Source organism: Cannabis sativa, chromosome 7, assembly GCF_029168945.1.
Source record: "Cannabis sativa cultivar Pink pepper isolate KNU-18-1 chromosome 7, ASM2916894v1, whole genome shotgun sequence".
NCBI classification, from domain to species: domain Eukaryota; kingdom Viridiplantae; phylum Streptophyta; class Magnoliopsida; order Rosales; family Cannabaceae; genus Cannabis; species Cannabis sativa.
The window spans coordinates 38,618,599-38,635,721 of NC_083607.1; the positions used below are offsets into that span (position 1 = coordinate 38,618,599).

The following is a 17,123-nucleotide window of genomic DNA, read 5'->3' on the forward strand; positions in this document are numbered from 1 at the left end:
AACCAGTTTATCTATCTCAAATTTTTAATTACTTGATAAATGTAATTGGTTTTTTTGTATCATATTCCAACGTCCAACTTTAACATCTAACTATGGTGACGATGACAACTCTAACAACTTTTTCTACACTAATAACTCATGACTTTTTCAGCGACAAAGATAAATTATGGTGACTTTTTAACGTGATAACTTTCGGCAATTTTTCGAGCAACAATGACTGCTGCTCCGATGACTTTTTCGACGATTTTTATTCTTAAAAATCTTTTTTAACTTTATTTAGGGCGTGTTTGGAAAGCCAAGAGGGAATTGGAATTAAATACAATTGAAGGTAATTACATAGCTTTACATTAGTCTGATCACGTAATTACACTATAATTGTGTAATTAGAGGTAATTGAGAGGTCTCAATTACACTCTCCAATTCTCATACCCTATGAGACCCTATGAGAATTAGGTATGATTATGCGTAATTACACAAAACTTTACATTTTGAACATTTAGTACTAAAAATTATTATTTTCATGTGTAATTACTAACTATTCTGCCAAACAAAATATTAAGAATTCATAATTACTGTCTCATATTCAAAAACATCTTGTATTTTAAAATTTATTATAATTACTACCCTACTAATTTCACAATTACTTCTAAATACACCCTTATAATAGTGTTGGGATTCTTCTTTTTTTAAAAAAAAAAAAATAATAATAATAAATAATAATTCTCTAAAGTTACCATATTTTGTGCAAATTTTATGCCCATAAAAATGTAAATTAACTTTTTTCCCCCATATGTATTGTTTTACTTTTATCTTCACTTTGCCTTTACAGTTTTTCCCCTTTTCTACAGAACTATAAATTTTAATTTAAGAGTAAATAATAACTTTAAAAGAAACTGATTTCCCTCTCTCCTGTTTTTTTTTTTTTTTTATCTGTACCAATTACCAAACAGAGTTTATAAGACAGAACAAAGATCTATGCTAATAACATAAGATCACTTTCACAATCCCTACCTACCCCCACAAGTTCTAAACGAGATGAGACTTATTTTGGACTTTGGAAATAGTCATTTAATAAGGAATGATATGTCCCACTCTCTAATTTCTACTTCTAATGAATCATCCCATCCACACGTGCAACAGTTCCATTCGGAATGATATTGACACCAAAATTTTGATGAACAATGAGGAAGTATGATTCAATCTTCTAGTCATCCTTTATACATAGAACACTTGCCCAACATTTAACAGACTCTCATGAGGCACATTTAACATAGAACTGCTCTCTCTGCATATTTTCTTGAGAAATGCATAAATGTAATCAATGGCCAACTTTTTGCAGAAGTTTGACTCCCTCCTGGCCTTGATTATTGTATTCCCTAAGATGTGAACCACACCAGCATCTTTACAGTTATTCAAGAATTGCAACTCATCAATCTCAATCTGGATATTAGCCTGATTGGAATAACTAATATCATTTGCTCGTTGTGATGAACCAACTTCAATGATGGACTCTATTGATGAAACTGAAGAATCCACCTTGGAGATAGATGAGTTGCCATTAAAATGGTTGTCACTTGCCTGTTCATCTTGCTGGTCGGGCTCACTATAGACATCCGAGTCTGAGCACCCGTCCATTAAGGAATCAAGTCGGACAAACAGCATAAGGCAGTCGAATAGCTTTTTCTCAAAATCATAGTCTTTCTTATGGACGTCTCTATAACCATATCTTGCAACACAACGGAACATGTGGAATTCATTTGGTCCAATTCGCTTTATAAGGAACCTCTCTTCTTCTGGTACTGTGTAGACAGGTAGGTACTTCACACAGACAAATACAACAACTGAATGAATTGCAGGCAAATTGGTGATAAAGTGTGAGAAAATGCGAGGCACTCCATGAGCTAGGTCAGTGTACACTAATCCTACTCCAGGCACACGAACAAGCCCTAAACTAGGGCCAAGTCCAAGAATCCATGCCATTGAAATCTTGCTATGCATCTCAATCTCATAGCGTCTCAAGGTGCCATAATGCCAAATATACATGATGGCGAAGAATACTGCGGATATCACGAGAGGAACCCACCCACCTTGATTAACCTTGAGGACTACAGCAGAGAAGTAAGTGCACTCCACTGCTAAGGATAAGACAGTGAAGATCAAGACAAGAATCCAATGACAACGCCACACTAGTATCATCACCAAAATCATGAGAAAGGTTGTCACCAACATGACTATCACAACTGCTGTCCCTGTTGTAAGATGCAGAATTCATGAAATTAGTCCCTACTCCCTACGTTTTTCAGGAAAGTTGAAATGTTAGCAAGGCTTACAAATACAAGACAAAACATCAAAATTAAGACTACTAAGATGTGTATGTATATTCGACCCTGCCTGAATTAGATTTTCCAACAAGTTATGTTCTAGTCACTTCACAGGATTCATCCCAGGGAAGTAGGATTCTAATGCAAGTCAACAAGAGATGTTGAAATAAACAATTTGAGAGGTCAGGGACAGTAACTTTTTTTGGGGCCCACCTAGGATTTGAGAGGAGAGGAAAGGCTGACCAAAAATCCATGCAAAAGTGAGAACATCAATATTTGTAAACAGTCTGCTGCTAATTGAAAAATAATAAAAAAAAAAATAGAAGGCAAAGGAGAACAATAAATCTTAAAGGACTTGGAGAATCATTTCGTTAATGCTACAGATTTCACTAAAACGTATATATTCGACCATTATATGAATATATAAATCATAAGCTTAAGGTTACACTACAAGTGGATCTACAAATGAAACACAAATCTCCATTGGTATGAAATTAATATCCAAATGATAATGCTATAAATAGATTGAAATCATCTGGAGGGTAATTTATGATGTGGTGGAAAAATGACTTAATAACATATATGATGCTTTCCTAGTAGAAATGTGTTGTCCCGTGGATAATGGAACAAAATATTTCACAATTCATCAGATAAAAGACTTACCAGAGGCATTTCCAATTTGGTTTTGATTTTTGAACCCAGCTGTCACAGCAATGCAAAGAATCATAAGGATCCAATTTACATCAGGAATATAAACCTGATTCAGGAACCTTTTAGATGTATGCACAACTTTGACTCTTGGAAAACAGCCAAGTGCAAGAGCTTGCTTGATCAATGAAAAAGTTGCAGATATGGTGGCCTGACTTGCAACCACAGCAGCTGCAGTTGCAATAACAAACACTGGCCAATATATGCAATCTGGATGATAATAAACGATAAGATTTAAGCATAATCCCCAAACCAATAATGAAATAATCTTTCCTGACATAATAGTAATAGTAATAATAATAATATTGAGGAAGTAAACTCCAATCAGCAATGACCTACGATAAGTAGTGTTCATGTCACCATGCATGCAAAAAGAAAAATTTTATAAAATGCCTTTAAACAAAGTAGGATAACATTGTGTTCTAATATTTGCATGATCGAGCACGAAATCGCAAAACCTAGACTTCCTCTTCTTTAATTTCAAATTTTAAAGTACTACAAACCTGGAATAGAATGATAGAAGGCACCAACTATGTGATCTGAATTGTTCATAAGGTATGCTGCTTGTCCAGAGTAGGCTAAAAGAAGGCAAGGAAATACAACTACAGTAAATGCAATTTGTATAGATGTAACTGGATAGTGGGACAGGTCAGCAAAAAGTGCTTCGGTTCCTGTAAATTGTACAGAATAAACAGTCAGAAGTTTTTTACTTTAGTTTCATGGACCAAAATTAGGTTTGGAGAGGAGAAACAAATCAATGGCAAGGAACTTTAGTTTACCTGTTATACTAAGCATAATGCCTCCTAGGGAAGTCCAACTATCTCTCTTTCCCCTTTTAAAATACCGGTATATGTACACAGGTGAAAAAGCTTTTAAAACACTGCTATCATATTTCCATATGTTGTATATGCCAATTCCTCCAATTAAGAGAAACCAGAGGAGCACAATTGGGGCAAACAGCCAACCAACTTTATCTATACCATGGTGTTGAATGCTAAACAAAATGGCTAGTACAATAACAGCAACAAGTACAACTATGTCTGAGACATAAACAAAATAAATTTCAGAGTTGGAAAAGATATAATTGCTCTAAATAAAAGAGAAGGTTCAAAATCGGACGAATGTAGATACCATTACTTATCATGGGGTGGCCAACATTGATCCCACCAATAGCTGACAACACTGCAAAAGAACATTACAATTAAGTATCTCATAAACAAAACAAATATTTAATAGAAAACGTATCTTCTAATTGAACCGAGAAACTAACGAATTGAGAGAAAGTGTCCTTAATTTAAAAAGAACTAAGTTGTTAAATTGAGGGTTCTCATTCCCTCCCACTTTCTCTCTCCTTAAGAGAATCAGAACAAAAAAGTATAACCTGAAATAGCTGGAGTCAAAATTCCATCCCCAATTACCATACAAGACCCAACAAGGACAAGAATAAGCATTGTATTCTTCATAAATGCATATCCCTCCAACCATCTCTTGGTTCTTGCGGCAAATGAGTGCTCACTAAATGTAGAACGACTATACGTTGTAAGCTCCAAATCACTCCGGTCTTGATTAGGAATAGTTCTCAATTTTGCATGTCGACAGAGTAATGAATAGATAGCAAAAGTTCCACCTGCAGCATGAGTAAGTTGCTATGTAATTGTGTAATAAACAAGCAGATGATATCAATGGAGCATAATATTTGTGAAGCTGAACAGAGAGAGCACCTGTCTTACATTAGAAATTTCTGTCTATAAAGTTATAATAGTTTAATCAATTATGCCTAAACTTTAAAGAAAGACTGACACATTGAAAATTTGCAGAAGAAATTGATCCAAGACATAATTATCGTTCCATGATAGCAATGCTATTGAGCAGAAACCACCAATTGGTATTCAATAGTCCAATAATTTACTGAGTAATCTATCAAAATTTCAACAGTTATACAAGTGGACTTGTTCTTAATATCCCAATATCTTTACTCTGGTATCAACTTGCACTTGCTATGACACCACAGTAATCTTTCCACTTGTCTTCTGTCTGAATACTTTCATGATATTTATTTCTCAATTTATTTTATGTCCAGTAGCTTTATGCATAAGAAGCTCAGGAAAAACAGACAAAGAAACAAGGTGTACATCAACTTATCCCATCCCACATAATTACTTCTAATGAACAAACCTACAAAAAACCTTGTTCTTAATTTATGAAAACAAGATCATCGAATTACATCTCTTAAAAAATTATCTTATTCCATTCCACCTAAATTTCCCATAAAGTAGCCAAAACAGACAAATTCCATGAAACTAGAAATTTTGTATTTCCACAAAACATAGATTCATACAACATCCCTTCCTTATTTTTATTTTGTCAAGAAAACTCTCCATTAATCAATTTCCATAAGCAGTGATGACCTGTTCATAAAGCACCTTTTCACATATTAAAAATAATTAAAAAAAAATAATTCACATGGCTTTAAAACACAAGAGAAAATCTACAGTCACACTACCTATGACCATTTTCCAGATTAAAAATAATTCAAAATTCAAATAACTACTAGAGAAAATATTCTATAATATTATCTAAACTACAGCATATATTGTCAAACGACATAGATATTTTAATAGTAATACATTCTAACTAAAAAAATTTATAAAGCATAATTTAAATGACAGAAACAGGGACTTCAATTTCATTGCTGAATATTTTGGCAAGTTTTTACATTGGGGAATCCTTTCGAGATAAAAAGGTATTTTGAGGTTTTGTTTATGGTAAATTTTCTTCTGACATTAGTATTGTTGAAGATATTTGGTATCATTCCCACAAGGGAAACAAAATATTTCCCTTTAATATTGTAAGGGTACGTTGGAAAGCTATGGTAGAATTGGATTAGGGTGTAATTAGAGGTAATTACACAATTTGACATATTTGTCTAACATGCAATTACAAATGTGTAATTTGAGGTAATTGAGAGGTTCCAATTATCTCAATTAGCCAAAACATAATTTAAATGACAGAAACACAGACTTCAATTTCGTTACTGCATATTTTGGCAAGCTTTTACATTGGGAATTCCTTTCGAGATAAAAGGTATTTTCAGGTTTTGTTTATGGTAAATTTTCTTCAAACATTAGTATTGTTGAAGATAATAGGTATCATTCCCATAAGGGAAACCAAATATTTTCCTTTAATGTTGTAGGGTGCACTAGGAAAGCTACGATAGAATTGGATTTGGGAGTAATTAGAGGTAACTACACAATTTAAGACGTTTTCCTAACCATGTAATTACAATTGTGTAATTAGAGGTAATTGAGGCGTTCCGATTCCGCACCTCCCACCCATGAAAATTGAGTGTAATTACACTGTGTAATTACTAACTATTGTCCCAAACAAGAAATTTAGGAACTTATATGTAACACAGTGACTTCCAAACACGCTTTGAATGTCTAATTTCTAGGAGTAATTACTTAGGGTTGACCAAGGTTGGCTATTTTATAGCTAATACAATTAAAATTCATTGTAATAAAAATCATCATAGATAAAAAACTCATCCTTTCTACATGGTATCATAGCCAAGTTACAACTCTTGGACCTGTGGGTTATGGGGCCACCCACCATGCTTCCGCTGTAGTAATTTCAATATCTAAAACATTGATTTAGAAATATAGCCAATTTCAATGTGAAATCGGTCAATTTGGAAAACATACACGCATTGTTTTCTGCTCACTTCCCTATAAATCACCTCATCCATTTACACTCATATCGGATCCATCCTGAGTTCCAAATATTTCTAACTCAATGGTTCATTACATTCACTGATGATCATACATGTTTAACTTGGGTATTCCTTTTTATAGATAAGTCATATGTTGCAGCCACCTTCCAAAATTTTCACTGTGATAAAAGAAAAATTAATTGCACAATAATCTTCAAGTTCTACATACGAATAATGTTACTAAGTATTGTTATTCTATTCTTAAAGATTATCTAGCATCTCATGGTATTATTCACAAAATGGGATTATCGAATGCAAGCATCAACATCTGCTAAAGGTGGTCCGTGGTCTTATGAGTAATCAATAAGTGGTTCGTGGTCTTATCAATTCTGGGAAGAGGCCATTTTAACTACAGTAATCAATAGGATGCCTTCACGGATTCTATAATCTCAAGCTTTGATTGCCCTACTTTTGAAAGTCTATCCTAATACTCACCCTGTCTCTCAAATTCCCCTCAAAACCTTAGGTCGTGCATCTTATGTCCATGCCTTAGGGTTTAATCGCACCAAATTCGATCTTAGTTCTTCTAAATGTGTCTTTCTAGGTTAATAGTCCACTAAGAAAGGTTACATGTGGTATAATAACACATGCATGTTTCTTTAGATGTTACACTCAGTGAAACACAATCTTTCTATCTCAACACTTTGCACTTGGGGCGAATGTAACTAACATTTGTTTTCAATAAACATATTTACCATTATCTCCTCTACATATTGCTTAGTCCATTGACTTTCAAGTGTTCACAACTCATTCATCGAACTGTGTTGTTTAAAAAGAATGAAGAAAGAGAGATAGAAGCCCTTACAAATGAAAATTGATGGGTCCAGTAGAAGATAGAAGATCAACGTCAAGGTACGACACCAAGATGTGGGGAAATCCCATTAGTTAGAAAGAAGAGCAAGAAACAACTAGTTGTTGCCATGGAGTATTCCAAAAGCTGAACTTATAGCTCTTGCTGAAGGTGTGTGGGCTAATCCGGATTAAGTGTGTTCTTTTAGAGCTTAAACTCCATAGTACCAGCCCTTTGAGATTATTTTGTGATAATATATCAACCATAAACATAGCACATTATCCATTCCATCACGATAGAACCAAACATGTGGAAATGGATCGACACTTCATTAAAGAGAAGATCAAAATCAAGGAATTATGTGTCATACATGTACCCAAAAGAAAAAAAAAAAAAGACTGCCGATTTGTTAACCAAATGCCTATTCAGAGAATGCTTTGAAGAATTAATATGCAAGCTTGGCATGCATATTTGTATGCTCCAACTTAAGTGAGGGTGTTGAAAATATTTGGTATCATTCCCATAAGGCAAACTGAATATTTTCCCTTAAATTTGTAAATACTAAATTTCTAAGAGCAATTAGTAAGTTTCCTTATTAGTTAGGGTTGACCTAGGGTGGCTGTTTTACCACTAATACAATTAACTGTAATTTACGTAATATGATTTGTACTCAACCTATTTAAAGGTTATCCTTACAAATAAAAAAAAAAAAACCTATTTAAAGGTTATTCCTTATAAAAATCATCATAGATAAGAAACTCATCCTTTATCCACAGATATTCTTTGGCAATCTCCCTACTTTTTATAAGCATTTTAATTTTATTTGGATATCATCTGTTCCAACCAGAGTTTAAACTTTTTGTTTGGCATGTTTTAAGACTAATACTTGTGAACTAGTTTGCATTTTTTACTCACAACTTTCTGGTGTGCCTTCTGTAAAAATGACTGAATCATTGGATCATCTGTTTCTGCGTGGCAGCAAAGCTAGATCAATGTGATTTGAAATGTAAACAAAGTTGATTTTGTTTGGGTTTTACCTAAAATATGTGAGACAATACAGATAGAAAAACATATATGTTTTGAGCAAAAGCAAGACCATGTGGTTGTTGTAATGTGGAAAAATATGATGATGCAACTTTTGAGGACATTAAACTTTTTCTTTTAATAAAGGTTAGGTTCAGTAAATGAGGAAACTCAAGGATTTTCTCCTTTCTGTAATGACTCTCACTTGAAGTAATATTCTTTTAGCGGTGCTGGTTTTGTTTGCCTTAGATTGAGTGTAGAGTTTTTTAAATTTCTTCTATTTAAGGATAATTCTTTAAGAAAAGTATTGTTAGGATACTACATCATATTCTTGTAAGTAATTTTTCCTTTTTTTTCAACATTAAGTATTGTTTCTTATAAAATAACGTATATAATATATAAGTAACATATAGATTATCATATCTTTACTTTGAAACATAGATACTCTAAAAGATCTATTCCAGCATGCTATTCACATGTAATCCCTATTTCTTTGTTTCTTCATTTTTCAGTTTCTTTGAACAATAAACAAATGAAATGCAAATGCAAGCATTTAGAAGATTGGCTATGGCAAGTCAACTTTCAAGGTTGAGAACACTTTACCTTGACCATTATCATTTGCTCTACAAACAATCAGCACATACTTGAGGAGCGGAATAAGGGTAAGCGAATATATTATCAAGGATAAGGCTCCAATCAAGTCTTCTGGGTCTTTTATGCCATCAGGGAAAGTGTTGTAGAAAACATACAAGGGAGAAGTGCCTAAATCTCCATAGACAACTCCAAGGCTCTGGAATGCAAGTTGCAGAAGCATTACTGTTGAAAGCTTCTGAGCAAGAGAGAACAAAAACCAAATCAACAAAGGAGCTAAACACCTAGCATCACATGCTAAATTTCAATAAAAGTTCTACTCTCAGTCTCATAGCTAGTAGCTAACCATGTTTAGTGCATCACACAAGCAAAAAGTACAGCAAATAAAGAAGACACGAGAATAAAATTTTGAAGTAAGAAGTGCATATATTTCCTAGAAAACATGAAGACTCAGTTGTGAAGAATACAGAATTATCAGTGCTTATATTTACAAAACATAACAAAAACAAACCAACAAAGGAACCGTACAGCTACCTAATATGCTTAATTTCATAAAACTCTTTAATCTCATTGCCAGCTTAGGCGGCCATTTACAGAAAACACCCAATTGGAAATTAAAATAGGGCCTACAGATTTGTAATCTACCCCGAAAAGAAGTACATAAATAAATTGCAGTAACCCCTTCTATATCAGTAGTATCCGTTTTGACTATTTCCCATATTTTGTTCATAATAAACTGATCCAAATTAATAACATAATTATATTGATAGAGAGAAAAGCCAAAGCTTTTGAAGTAAACTTTTTGCCAGGTATCATGAGTTTGACAATGAAACTGTGGCACAAGGTATTTCAAAAGGATGAGAGATTAAGGGGAAAAGAAATTGTCAAGAACAAGAAACAAGTATACTTTTTCTGTGTACATGTTTTTAAGCTTTCTAGCCTCTTCGTCCATGGGTTGATCAAGCTTCTGATCCAAAGTCCACACAGTACCACTTCTATCAGGATCTTGATCAGTCGTTATATTTGCAGCCATTTTTAACTTGATCGTTCAAGTTATTCTTCAGAGTTCAACTAATTCACTTCTAAATTATTCCTCCATCAATACTTTAATTGTGCCATCAGCTTTCTACATGTATTGAAAGACAAAAAAACTCAACAAGTTCAAATCAATGAAAGATTAATCACTGTAAATACTAAAATCTATCCATAACATTTGAAGAGAAATGTACATTTTCCTGAACACATTTTCTCAGCAATTCTGAGACAAAAATAATTAACCATAAATATATATATTCATAATGTTCAATAAATGATTTCAATAAGCTTGAATAAAGGTAACACAATAAATCGGCTGATCATGCAAATAAAGAATAAATAAATCTAAAGGAAATAAGGAATGGAAAGCATCAAAATGTCAGATAAGAAAAGTTCTCAGCTCCAAAATTTTGAAAGAAATTACTTTCACCTGCAAAAAAAATCCTCACATTTTCAGAAAAACTAAAACAAAGAGTGGAACCTTTTCGAAGCGGAAAAAGAAAAAAAGAGCTTCGGAGCTTAAAAATGCAGTCTTACTAGAATGAAAGAAAGGGGAAATGAAAAAAGTTGTAATAAGAACAGTGAAATTCCCAAATGGGTTTAACCTGAAACGATACAGAAACGAAACACATGAGAGCACAAAGATCAAGAAAATACAGTACGGAAATTGGCATACCCATGAAGGAAAAAGGCTCCGAAGTAAGAACCCAGATCCTAAAACAAAGATTTTTCGGGGTTTTCATAATTTTAGACGACAGAAAAGACTAAATAGTGAAGCTTGACTATAAGGGTTGTTGAGTGATGCTCTGCTTAGTCCCATTGTATGCATGTGATGTGGATTCGGAACAAGTCCGTACACCGCTTGCCAAGAAACGTTAAACTTTTGTCATTTAGTAGAATGTCGAAAACGGATGAAAAAAACTGAAACCTTCTGTTTCGAATGATCATCCACGTGAATCGAATCGAATCTCACAAATACTCCATTTCTTCCACATCACACTGTACACATTATTATTATGTATAAAATCAGAGTGCCACTTAAACAAAGTAGAAATAAAAATATAATACTAACTTCATCATTTTTTTTTTTTTTTTGAAATGGCAATTTTTTCTTTTCAGAAGTGCAAGTTGCCAATTTATTTTCTTGTTCTAATATGGAAAACTAAGTTGGTGTGGTGGTTGTAAATAGTGGTGGTCTATTTAGTATTTATGTTTTTTCTACTCAGTTCAAAAATGACACCTCATAATTTATTTTATTTTAGGCAAAAGGACCATTATCATTAATGTTTAATGGCCAAAAGTGGTTACAAAAAAATTGGAAAACTGGTAAAAAAAACAAAAAATTTGAGAAGTTGGAAAGGTAATTCTTGCTATAGAACTTCATCATGCAACCCTAAAACATGGTTTATTAACCATTATAGACAAAAGTATTATTTTTCTTAAGATGAGACACTAGGACTGAGCATCGGTCGGTTTGGTCGGTCTTTTTCTATATAAAAATCCAAAATTTGGTTTTCGATTTGGATTGGTGCAATCCAAAAGCCAATCGACCAATCCAGAGCCTATCTGAAAACAGACCGACCAATCTAGAACCTATATTAAAACCGACCGTTTTGAACCTCGGTTTGGTCGGTTTAAACCGCCCAAACAGAACTTATTTAAAAAAAAAAAAATGATTCAATTTATTCTATAAATATATTATTTTACATTTTACAGCTACAAACATACAAATTAATTGTTCAAAAACTAATTATATTATTTTTTAACTTTAATATTAATAAAAAATAATATATTATTATATATTATTAGTAACTATAATACATGTAAAAAAAATTTAATAAATAAATATATATATGTATGACGGTCGGTTTCGGTTTTTTGGTCGGCTTATTACCAAAAACAAACCGACCGTTCAATAGCGGTTTTAACCGTTAGCAGTTTTTCGATTTTTGGTTTCGTCGGTTCCGATTCCAACAGTGTTCTGTAGGTCGATTTTAACGGTTTTTTCGGTTTTCTAGATTTTAAGCTCACCCTTATGAGACACATTAACTTCAACAAGAAAGGGAGAAGACGAAAAATATCTAAATGTAAGAATGTAAATGATGTTGGAAATATTTTACCAGGATCTAGATTTACTACCAAGTATGTTTCATTAACATCCTAATATGAATTTCTAAAACAATGAAATAAACACATAAGGGTTTAGGAAACCTTACATTGGGTGCAGCGGAATATAATGACCCCTTCCGTTCAGATCTCTAGCCCTTGATTCTTTTCTGTAGCAGAGCATTATCAAGATCTGAACCTGGATCTCTTTCTCTCCTTCATTGATGCTGATTCTCCTTCTTGTTGATTAGATTCTTCACAGTCTTACATACTATGATTGAGGTACCACTTGATGTGTGTGGGCACTCACTCTATCACTCATGGTTCGAAATTATTGAAGAAGAAAAGACAAGAAGAGGTTTCGGCTATAGAGAATAGAGAGAGGCTCAGTTTTCATCTAACAGAGTTAAGTGTGAATGTGAGTCATCACTATCTATTTATAGGTAACTACCTAGGTTTAGGTTAGATTTAATTAGCATTAAAATAATAAGAAAAATAAATGTTAAAATCACACTAAGTGTGCCGGCCATGGATTGTGGATTGGGCCTACTTTGTAATTTTGCCATTTTGTCATTTTTCTATCCCACATTCTCAAAAACGCCAATTTTCCAATTTAACCACTTAAATGCCAATTCCAATTATTTAATAACTAAAAATAAATTATTAAATAATATTGTCATTTAATAAATTTATTAATTAGACATATAAAGTCTCTTAATTAACAAATAAAACCTAGAATCTCTTTTCTTCACAATTTTGCCCTTGCTTAGTAAAAATTCATAAACTAGACATAGTCTAATTTTAGAATTATAATTGATTAATTAAAATCAATTAACTGAGTCTTACAAGCAGTATGGTCTAAACTAGTATGGGGACCATGGGCCTATATAACCGAGCTTCCAATAAGCAGATCAAGAATTTACCAAGTAAATCCACTGACTTATTAATTCCTTATTGCATCCACTCTTGGAACTTAGAATTGCACTCTCAGTCATATAGAACACTCTATATGTTCCACGATATAGATACGCTATAAATTATCCATTGTTATAATCCCAATAATCAGTGATCCTCTATAGATGACCTACATTGCATAGGGATAAAATTGCCGTTACACCCTTTTAATGTATTTCATCCTTAAAACACTTGCCACCTATAAATGATATTTTAGTGAAATAATATAATCACTAAAATGAGATCTCAATCATTTATCTCTATTTAGCAAGCTCGAAGGAAATCATCGTTTCACTTCTAAATACCTATAGAAGCTATAGATTCCATATCTATGATTATCGCTCCCACTCAATTGTACTATCATGTTCCAAAATGTACATATCACCCTGACCCGAAAGTAGGCTTAACTAACAAATCAAAGAACATGAATAATACTCTTGAGATCGAACCTAATCATGTCAGGATTAAGATCATTTGATCTAGGATCAACTAGGTGATATTGAATTGAATAGATATTACGGTAAATTTAACATATCTAATCAAAGTTCAATATCGGTCCCATCCAATGTATACTCCATACATCCGATACTGGTAAACTTTGCCAATGCCCTAGAAAGGACATAACACTTATCCAAGGTGTAAGAATACATATCCCTGATTATCATGCGAGTCTAAATCCAGTGAACTGATAACTCAGATAATTAAAACTTTCGAACATATAAACATGATTATATTCCACTGTGCTGACGACACTATAATCATTAACAAATAAATATGTTCTGGACTTAATAGAATTTATACATTAAATATAATCATGAAATAAATTATGTGAACCATACAACATAAAATGTTATTTCTGATCTTTATTAATTAGTAAATCTGATTATATTAAAATGGGTTTTATTTAGGGCATAAATCCCAACAAACTCCCACTTGCACTAATATAAAACAAAAGTGTATTTCAAATAATCTCAACACCTAGATATACAAACCAAGTGTAGTATGTAGTATACTCTCCGTAATAGGATCTGACAGGTTGTATGAACACAACCTTTTCTCCACCATTACACTTCTTTAATCACAAAATCTTTGATATTGTGAAATTCCTCTCTATATGTCTACTCTCTTGGGATACTGGATTCTATACTTTTGGAACCTACTTTTTTGTTAGTCAGGAGGTAACACTAGTAATTAAGAAATGTTGGAACAATGCCAAAAATGTATAGAACTTTCCTTAGACTGAATAAGCATCTTTCCTGCAACTCTAACATTCAGTCTCTCTCTGATAGACTTAGAGAATTTAGATAGGTTTTTACACTTCTCCAAAATCACTACTCCACCCCCAGAGTAATCACCATCTCATCAGCAGACCTTCTAGCACTAAGGCAAGTCTAGAAATCTGATTCGGTGTAGTCTAAGAGTATTAAATACACCCTTATCGACTAACATATAGTTCCTCTTCTTAATCTTAAGATTCACTTGATTGTCTTCCAATGTTCCTTTCCTGGATTAATCTGATACCTACTCATTACTCCCACTCAACAGTAGGTGTCTGGTCTAACTATTGATTCAAATTCATTCATGGCCTTATCTTTTCTGGAAGAGTTGAGACTTTTCCCTAGATAAATAAAATCTATGTCTAGAAGTCGAGAAGCTTCTATAGATTGCCATTAGAAAAGAAAATGCTTCAGCATCTTACTAAAGTAAGTTGCTTGCATTAGAGTAAGTAAATTACCACGCATACCACAAGCCATAGGTTTAGATAATCTCAAACCTATAATACTAGGAATAGGAAGTTTTGTTAAGGCCATTGAATAGACTTACTAACTAAAATTTCCTTTTATGTCCTTGTAATAGAAAACCTTTGGTTGTTCCACATGAATGGTTTTAACCATAGTTCTCTTGGCTTTTCTTCTTAGTTTCTTATTCTGACAATCCATTACTTGTTTAAACTCACAATGGATTTTCATCACAAGTGTCTTCCAAGTCATAATAGGGTGAGTTCCTTGAAACTCTCCCACTACGACAAGGTACCGTGACTTTTGTCTAAGAATCTAAATGGTATTGTCCTCTTCGGTTGTGTCAACAACAACAGAGGCAGTGGGATCATCATATTTCGAATAAGATGATAGAACACTTTTGGAATCAAGAAAAAATATCTCCTTTATTTGCTATTTATTTTCAGACTTAGTCATTTTTTTTTTAGAAAAGTAGTATTTGTTGAAACAAACACTTTCTTATCTAAGGACTATGGGATGGTCCACCCCTAATCACTTAGAATAGCTAACAAACATGCAAACCTTGGTTAACAGTTCTAGCTTTTCTTAAGATTATGATTAGGTCATCCATGAATCTAGTAATGGTTTACACTAAGTACCCAACCATTTCATCATTCTGAAATTTTTCTATCATTAGAGTATATCCCTAGAAGGACTTAGGCGACGACTAGGAACTAATCATCAATATGCAAATCGAAATTCTGGGGAGGTAAGTTTGGATATAATTCAAAAATCAACTTAATGATCTTTGAACTGCATATCTAACCAATATTTCTCCACCCCTATTAGTTCGTAAGATCTTTAACCCCCTACCTTAATGGTTTTTCACATTTGCTAGAAATTCATGAAAATTTTCAAACATTTCAAATTTCTTTGCATAAGGTGAAATCTAGAGTGATCGTTTTAAGAATAAAATAAAAAAAATCATATCCACCCCTGAATGTACATCCATCTGCGAATGAGATGATTATACTTTCAGTGGATATAGGCATATAGACTCTTTGCAGAGAATGATCTTGTCAAAACCACTATGAACAAGATACAAATGCCATATATTTATAAAATATGTGGTTGTGGTTTTTTGATGACTTAGGTATAGTTACAATAAAGAGTTCTTAGAAAATTCCAAGTGGATCCTGGTCACAGAATACTAAACTCATATTCCATACTTAACATACAGTTTGAATCCATTGATAGAAAGTGGATATTAATCACTTGTAAAAGTGTAACTGCATTGTATTCTAGAAATAGAAATATAAGAAATTTCTATTTGGAATCTAAAATTTAAAGTCAAAGACTTAAATTTATACTAAATATACATGAGTATTCTTCTCTCTTGGACCACCACTACTAATCTAACTTTGAGTCTAATTTGCCTAAAGAAGCATATATATATATACATACAAGTAGGAGATACTAAGATTGAGGATTTATATCATTGCGGGTTAGAATATTAGGAATATTAATCATTTTGGTCATTCAATTTCTGAAGAGATTTAGAATGACATATATGTGATTATAAACCATTCATCCAATGATATATGATTGAGTTAATTCGAAATGAATAAGCTAAGAGGAATAAGGATAATTTCGAATTTAAATAAGAATCCAACGATCTCCGATTAGCAAGAGTCAAAGTTATTCTTATTTATACAATCTTCTTGTTTCATATTGTAAATACTAGTCTAAAGTGTCATCAATTGATGAACAGCTAGATGTTGCATTTACAATATTTATCTATCAAGATCTAACACTAGTATGTTTGTTTAATAGATGACAATCCATTATGGATTTATTCCATTAAAAACAACAAGCCTAGTTAGACCAACAATGAAGATTCGAAATTAAACTACATTAATAACAAAAAATAACATGGTTCAATATAAATTCACACACAATTCAGAAATTATTTCTTAAACTACTATTACCACATTATATTTATATGTTTGTATATGTAAGTGTTTTTATTATTAGTATAAATTCTATAATATTTACAACTCTTCATAGAGTTATATTAAATAAACACTAGAAATTATTTCTATGTTTAT

General features: G+C 32.6%; 1 protein-coding gene across 2 annotated transcripts; it reads right to left on the reverse strand.

The window, feature by feature from the left end:
- Nucleotides 1–952: 952 nt before the first annotated feature.
- On the reverse strand, nt 953–11,397 carry LOC115697289 (potassium transporter 10). Of its 2 annotated transcripts, none has more exons than XM_030624230.2 (9): nt 10,914–11,397; nt 10,123–10,328; nt 9,215–9,440; nt 4,411–4,656; nt 4,161–4,211; nt 3,809–4,069; nt 3,533–3,700; nt 2,985–3,239; nt 953–2,249 (listed from the first exon to the last, which is right to left on the reverse strand). In XM_030624230.2, the coding sequence occupies exons 3-9, from the start codon at nt 9,423–9,425 to the stop codon at nt 1,216–1,218; spliced, it is 2,226 nt and encodes a 741-aa protein (XP_030480090.1). In that variant the 5' UTR covers nt 9,426–9,440; nt 10,123–10,328; nt 10,914–11,397; the 3' UTR covers nt 953–1,215. The 2 variants fall into 2 exon arrangements, with proteins under 2 accessions (XP_030480090.1, XP_030480089.1); XM_030624229.2 differs by having other exon boundaries at nt 10,110–10,328; nt 10,914–11,395.
- Nucleotides 11,398–17,123: the final 5,726 nt, after the last annotated feature.